This window comes from Nansenia antarctica (genome assembly GCF_963989245.1).
Source record: "Nansenia antarctica genome assembly, chromosome: 5".
In the NCBI taxonomy this organism is placed as follows: Eukaryota; Metazoa; Chordata; class Actinopteri; order Argentiniformes; family Microstomatidae; genus Nansenia; species Nansenia antarctica.
This window is the reverse complement of record NC_137690.1, coordinates 68,797,773-68,805,272: the sequence shown is the minus strand read 5'-3', so window position 1 is coordinate 68,805,272 and position 7,500 is coordinate 68,797,773. Positions and strand designations below refer to the sequence as shown.

General features: G+C 45.7%; 1 protein-coding gene across 1 annotated transcript in view; it reads right to left on the bottom strand.

Moving 5' to 3' along the window:
• myo9aa (myosin IXAa) overlaps positions 1 to 7,500 on the bottom strand; it is a gene marked incomplete at both ends in the record, with an annotated part of 86,736 nt that overhangs the window by 39,693 nt on the left and 39,543 nt on the right. Inside the window, 3 exons of the mRNA XM_080531886.1 lie at positions 304 to 438; positions 820 to 936; positions 4,624 to 4,713. Coding sequence (XP_080388012.1) covers positions 304 to 438; positions 820 to 936; positions 4,624 to 4,713 — 342 coding nt within the window. The remainder of the gene's footprint in view (positions 1 to 303; positions 439 to 819; positions 937 to 4,623; positions 4,714 to 7,500) is intronic.

Below are 7,500 nucleotides of genomic sequence, written 5' to 3'. Positions count from 1 at the left end.
TTTGCTTTGTGTGTCTTGCTTTGAACCACATTCATAGACCATATGTGTACAGCGAAAATAATGGAAAAAAACTGCTGACAAAACACGACGATGATTGTGAAACTGAAACTGAAATAAAAACTAAGTACAAAACAACAACACACGTTTTATGAGCATAAACTCACACGCATGCACAGACACACAGACACACAGACGCACACACGCACACACGCACACAGCCCTATAGGGTACAGGAGAAGAGAAGCAGAGATGTACAGTAGTGATTGTGGGACAGGGGCGAACCCAAGACGAGACAAGTCTTACCTGCTCCAGCTTGAAGATGTGCTGGTTGAAGTAGTGCTGGAGCCTCTCGTTGGCAAAGTTGATGCAGAACTGTTCAAAGCTGTTGTTCTCGTAGTCCTCAAAACCAAAGATGTCCAACACCCCGATGGAGAATATCTGAGGGGGGTGAAAACATGTATGATCACTGTACTTCAGGGGACGTACTCCGATGAACAGTACTTCTTACAGCGTACAGTACCTCACATGATTCTAAACATGCAAATCATCCATGTGAATGTCAGGATGAAGGTCAAATAAAAAGTTGCATTCTGGTTGTTGCTGTGTTGTATTGGCTGTTCCTTGTTGTTGTTTTTAGTGTTGCAGAGAGAAAACACAAGGGGGGATGATGCAAATAACTATGAACATTTCAGGACTTATTATAATACAAGCTGTGAAAAAGAATAGAAAAAGAGATCAAAGCTAAAGGGCGGTGGTGGTGGTGGTGGTGGTGGTGAGGTGTGAGGGTGGTGGTGGTGAGGTGTGAGGGAGTGTCCTCACCTTGGCGCTCTCCTCCAGGTCTCGGTTGTTGAGCAGCGCGTGGTTGATCCTGAACACGATCCAGTCAAACAGGGCGCTGTACAGAGACTTGGCCATCGAGTCGCGCACCGTCCCCGCCTGGAAGGAACCGGAAACAAACAAAAACCCTCGTCACTTCCTGACATACCGTAGCGCACCTCAGGTCAAAGGTCAAAGGTCGAGTGCTGTTCGTGTACAGTAGTCGCAAGTCAGTCGATAAAGACTCTTTATTGTTCTCTTAATGTCAATATCAATATCTACAACCACTGTGTTGTGGTTATGTTGTAATGCAGTGAGTCACAGGTAGAACAACAGCATCACGGTCCTGTCCACCCTCTGGACCTGGGCCATGGCTAACGTCATTAGCACTCCTAAAGATCATTATCATCACCCTGGCACAGGCACTGCCAATCCTATCTACACTGGCGCTAGCGACCTAATGATAGCACTACGCACGCCCCCACTACTTGTGTTTTCCTTATTCCATTTCATGCCTTACAATGAGGCTGTACCCCCCCCCCCCCCCCGATTTCTACCTCCACCTCCCCTGCCCCACCATCTGGGGGCTATAACAGTTGTGCTGTTGTAATACAACATAATTACATGAAAAACATATTAGCCTTGATGCTAAGCTACTAAGCTAACAGCACACGACTCCATAGTGGCGTATAGGAGAGGCTCAATGTATAGCAGCTGACACCGTGATGACAGCTAGCCCAGCCACACATGACGGATGGAGTATGTCGATAATGTGGAAAATGAAACGTTTCCCAGCACCACATGACAACTACAGACAAATGACATACGGTAGGCTGACAATATAATTGCTCAGATACTCTCAACACATTCGAGACCAGACTCAAGACTTGGCATCTGTTCAGACTCGCCTCCCTACAACATGGCATGGGCCCTGACTAACACTATCCTCCATAGCTGCCTTTTAAAAAAAATATCTATTCTTCTTCTTCTTATTATTATTATTATTATTATCGCAGCCCCGTCCCTCTGGAACGCCCTCCCCAACCACATCAGACAGGCCAACACCCTCACAACATTTAAACAGGCCCTCAAAACCCACCTCTTCAAGCTCACTTCACCAGTTAACCCTCTCCACCTCCCCTTCCCATGTGTCCCCAGCACTACCTTAATTAGGCCCCTATACTTTCCTCTATTTACCTTTTGTTTCTTTTTATTATTACTACTCGATCTTTTCAGTTTGTAAAGCGTCTTTGAGTGTCTAGAAAAGCGCTATATAAGTCTAATGTATTATTTTTATTATTATTATTATTATTATTATTATAATTCACTCATTCATGTAATCAAAAACAGTGAATAATGATGATCTTCTACTACCATGCATGACAAGGACGACTGACAAGGGAGGCTGGTGGAGGTAGAAATCGGAGGATGGGCTTGTTGTAGTACATGGAAGCGAATGAGGATCTGTGTCTAGGGAAACGTACCGCTCCTCATTCCGTTCCATGCGTTACAATGAGCCCGTCCTCCGATTTCTACCTCCACCAGCCTCCACTGCTGAATGACCACCACACACACAGTGAGTTTGTCAACCAGCCCTGACTTATCACCCATCATCAGCTGATGAACATGACCAAAGTGTTCCCAGTCTCCCAGAGCCCAAAATATCACAGCTTCACATGTCTCTAAGCCTTGCTCAAAACCAGCCCTAACGTTTCAGTCTACGCATAACTAACTAGGTTATATTTAGTAGCCGTAGCTTACAGGAAAGATCTCTCTAGTAGATACTCCCACAAGTCATCCCAAATGTTATTCATATTAATGCCACGGAAACTCCCAAAGGCAGAGGGTTTTCATTATTCAGAGGAAGTCAGGATTCCAGAACATTCCACGAGGTGGACGAAACATTCAAAGACCTCCCCCAATGACACCAAGAAAGACCATCAGAACTCCGTTTTTTTTCCCCAAAGTGGTAAAATATCACTTAGGAGCAACGTGAGGATGTTGCAACCCCCTTCGACCGCGACAGAGATGTTTATAGGAGCCCACCCAGCCAGTTGCCTAAACAATAACAACCGATTGTTGATATATAACCTCTCCCTTAAATCTAATGGACGTGATGAGGATGTACTGGAGCTGTTTTGTGGAGGATGGAAGGTTGCATTGATGCCATATGGCTGCACGCTGGCGGGGGGGGGATTTTGTGGAAGATCCCCCCCCCTCTCTCTCTCTCTCTCCCTCCTTCCCTCCTGCTCCCTTCAGCTGGGTCCTGTCTGCCTACTGACCATGACCTGTGTTTGTTTTCAGAGATGAAGACCGAAACTCTCTGGGCGGAATGCTTTTTCTGTCTCTCTCTCTCTCTCTCTCTCCCTCTCTCCCTCTCTCTCCCTCTCCGGCTGGATGTAAACACCCTGTACTGATGCCTGAAACAAGCTGTTTGATGCTGTGTGATGCAGGGGAGAGGCTGGGAGGGGAGAGGAGAGGAGAGGAGAGGAGAGGAGAGGAGAGGAGAGGAGAAGGAGTAGAAAAATATGTAGAGATACGTGCTGGGGCAGAGTGTCCTGTAAACAAAGTTAGAATCCGGGGGGGGGGGGGCCGGGGAGGTGTGGGTACAGGGGGTCAGGAAGGGGGTGGGGGGGGGGGGGCCGGGGAGGTGGGGGTACATCATGCTGAGCATCGTGATGAGCTGGGCATTGATTCTTTCATTGGGGGAGTGGAGACCGGGTGGCTTTACAGCAGTTTTGGTAGTGAGCTGACTGTGGACAATAGGACCGTGAGATTGGGACTGTTGCTCTTGATGAGTGATAGTCACGACCCACCAGTTGAGAAAAGCCACACTAATCTATGTTAGATAACATCACTATAGAAGTCAGACTCACCCATACAGAATGAAGAACACCACATATAGTATGATAATATATTATTGATATTTAGGGAGACCATATCACAGATCTAAATAAATGAATAGCGCACTACACACTATAGCATGTGATAATGTGTAATTAAAATGTCATGACAATGACTGAAATGTTAGTTGACTCTTGTGGTCTCCTATCGTCCCTTGTCTTGCAGAAGAGGGGCATGGTTCATTCATTCATGGGTGAGCAGGTTGATTAGTGGTATTGTTTGTGGTTCCAACTGTATCTTTTTATTTTCATGTTCCAGGTTGGGACCGACTTTGAGTTCGTGAAACATGATCGTCCATTTATAATAAATTGCTCTGGATACTTTGACTTTGGGTTCACTTTCACAATTTAAAAAAAGTATAAATCACAGAGTACTACTTTGACATTACTGATTTGTGTACAGTAATTTATCAGCTAATGGCTAAAGGGGTAACTGGCATGATACAGTTCACTATGGTATGTGGCTCCTACACTACAGAGGCATTCCTGACTGTTTACATGTCGAAATCTGTGACAGGGAGGAAACTTAATCCTGCCGTTTTCTTCCCTTAGGGGGGCTGCACTACCCAAACCTGTTTGGTGTTTGTGTCAGGGGTGAGACGGATCGGGATATGATCAAATGAGCAGGGAACGAAAAACACACAGGCGTGCACACGCATACACACACACACACGCACATCTATTTCCTTAAATGCAGAGGCTTGTTGTCAGTGTTCTCAAGGCCAAGCTTATAGACATGAGGAGAGAGTGTGAGTTCCACTAGCCTCTGTGGAGCAGACCTCTCTAACATCACTGACAACTTTGGCCACACACACACACACAACTTTGCCCACACACACACAACTTTGCCCACACACACACACACACAACTTTGTCGGTTGGTGGCGTTGAAGAGCTGTCTCACCTCGGCCAGTTTGTAGGGTACGATCAGCCTCTCCCCCACCGTCACCGTCTTCCTGGTGGTCAGAGCTTCAAACAGCATCTCCTCCTTCACCTGTGGGCACCAAAGACAACAATTAACCACCAATCATGTCCCACAACTAGTCATTTCCAGGAGGAAGTGTCTTGTAAATGGTCAGCATGAGAACCTGAGAATGACACTGTTCTTTCCTGACACCCTGGTAACAGAAGAACTAGCAATCCTGCCTGACATTTGGAGCAAAGCGATACAGTCTATTTTAGTTATGTTAGTGGATTGCCTTCGAGAGAAGTTGTGTACATTTTTGTTTTGAGTGTAAATGTGTATACTGAGAGAGAGAGAGAGAGAGAGAGAGAAAGAGAGAGAGAGAGAGAGAGAGAGAGAGAGAGAGAGAGAGTTGTGGTAATTGTGTAATGATACAAATGTCACCGTGCAACAACAGTATTCTCCAGTTCAGGCCCGGGACATAAAGGCTTTCATTCAGCCCGTTGTTTAGGTAAATGGGGCTGGAAATGTGATCTGATCTGTTTGGTAGCGCTCGTCGTGGTCAAGTTGCGGTCGTGAGAAAGATTGGTTCCTCGTTATTGACACAGGGGGCCGGCGGCTCGCACTGTCTTCTAAACATCCTGTCACAGGGAGTGAGAGATGAGGGTTACGCTAGGAGACCACCTCCTCAAACTATGCACTCATCTTATAGAAGATCGCTCACACTTTACCTGACGGCCTGCTTATAAACACATGATTAACTTCATCATTTATTAGTCATCTGTTATCCTGTCATATTGACTTACGGCCAATATAAACATAATGTGTTGGAACGCAAACATCCAACCTCCATGCGACCAACCAACCAACCAACCAACCAACCAACCAACCTACCAGCCAACCAGCCAACCAGCCAACCAACCAACCAACCAACCAACCAACCAACCAACCAAGGGCATCTAAAGCCATGGAAGCGGGTCTATTATGCGGGGGCTGTAATCATCGACTAGAGGTCTGTCAACACTGACCCTGATCATGACAACATACAGGATCTGCTCTGACGTCCTCACGACATGGCGATATGGCGATAACATCTCCCTGACCAGTGACTCACTATGTATGATGCATCTCGGAAGAATGTCGACGTTCAATTGTGTGTGTGTGTGTGTGTGTGTGTTGAGTATAGTAGGTGGTTACTATATACAGAAGTACATGAGGTGAGTCAGTCCTTAAGTGACTCTTCTGTGGAAGAAAGAAGTCTGGGTCGTGACTAAGAGGCTGAGAGGTGGAAGTGGCTGAGAGGAGAAGAACTCAACTCAGGAAGGCGTCGGTTGGTCATCACTTGAACTTGACCAATCACATGAATGCGAGGTGTGTCTTCAAAAGGGAGGGGGCACACAAGTGGGATGTGACGAAGAGAGGGAGAGGTGTGTGTGTGTGTGTGGGGGGGGGTTCTGTGGGAGAATAATCAACGGCTATTGATTTGGAGGCTGCTTCTGTGTGAAACATTCTATATAGATTGGCCTCATTTTTGGGGGTTTCTTTTTATTATTACTACTCGATCTTTTCAGTTTGTAAAGTGTCTTTGAGTGTCTAGAAAAGTGCTATATTAGTCTAATGTATTATTATTATTATTATTATTATTATTTCCTGACAAATGCACAAGTGGCTGCCTCTCACTGTGTAGACAGTGGAGCAGTTGTGATTGACAGGAGGCGGGTCTACTGGACATGAGGTCTCTTGGGATTGGATAGGCAGTCAGAGCTGGGTTGTCAAAAGCAAAAGCAAAGCCAGCCGTTGGACAGGAACTACTTTCAATAAAATAATGTTTAAAAGTGTGTTAATGAATGACACATTATGAGTAACACAGACACATTATTCAGAAGCAATGTCCTTGATCCGAGTGCTCGACGACAGTCTGTTTCAGATATGGCCACCGAATGAATAGGCTTCAACAGTCAAAGACGAGCTGTAAAAAGAGCTGCATATAATTCACTAAAGGAGCAAGAGACATACACCTAAAAACTACTTCGGGGTGACTGACCACATTCAATTCCTGAGCATGGCTTTAACAGTCAGTCATGTGCATCAGAGCGAGAGTGTGCGGCTAGAGTACGGAGCAGCAGCAGCGTCTTTCCATCAGCCGGTCTACGCGTGTGTTTTTACATCAGCGCGTGCTCGGCTTCAACAATCTGCCCTTATAAGTCGTATTTCTTCACATCACATCATCCCTCCCCTAACCCGAGAGAGAGAGCGAGAGAGCGAGAGAGAGAGAAGGAAAGAAAATACTCTTACGCCTACAGAATATTTGCAGATGGATGACAGAATTAGAAATGATGTAATTACACGCTGCATGCAAACCAGAATTCCTGACCGAGGAATTGCATTTTTTTTTTCTTTCCACTGAGTGGTTAAGTGAGAAGCGGCCTTGTGGGAACAGTACAGTAACACTGCATGTCTGTACCGTATGCCACTGAAAAACCCGTCTGAAAACATGTCCCACATCGGCCCAACTGAACGTGCGACGCCGCCTGTTTGTGCTGGTGTGGACGCAGAGGCGCAATTTGAGGATTGAATTCCTCCCTTTCAAACACAGTGTTTGCCAGTGTTTATGCCTGAAGAAGGTCTATGACCGAAAGCTTGCAATAAACTATGTTTTTTTTTTTTGCACAGTGTTTTGAGTGTGCGGATGTAAAAAAAAATGTTTTGCACTCTATTGATACTCTTCAGTTCCAGCACCTCAGTGAAGTCTGATCTCGGATGAGCGGTTGGTATTTTCAAAACACTCTAACACTCTAAACTCTAAACATAGTGTTTGGACCTTCGCTTGACCTAAAACAGTGTGAAAACACAGATAACAACAACAACAACAACAAC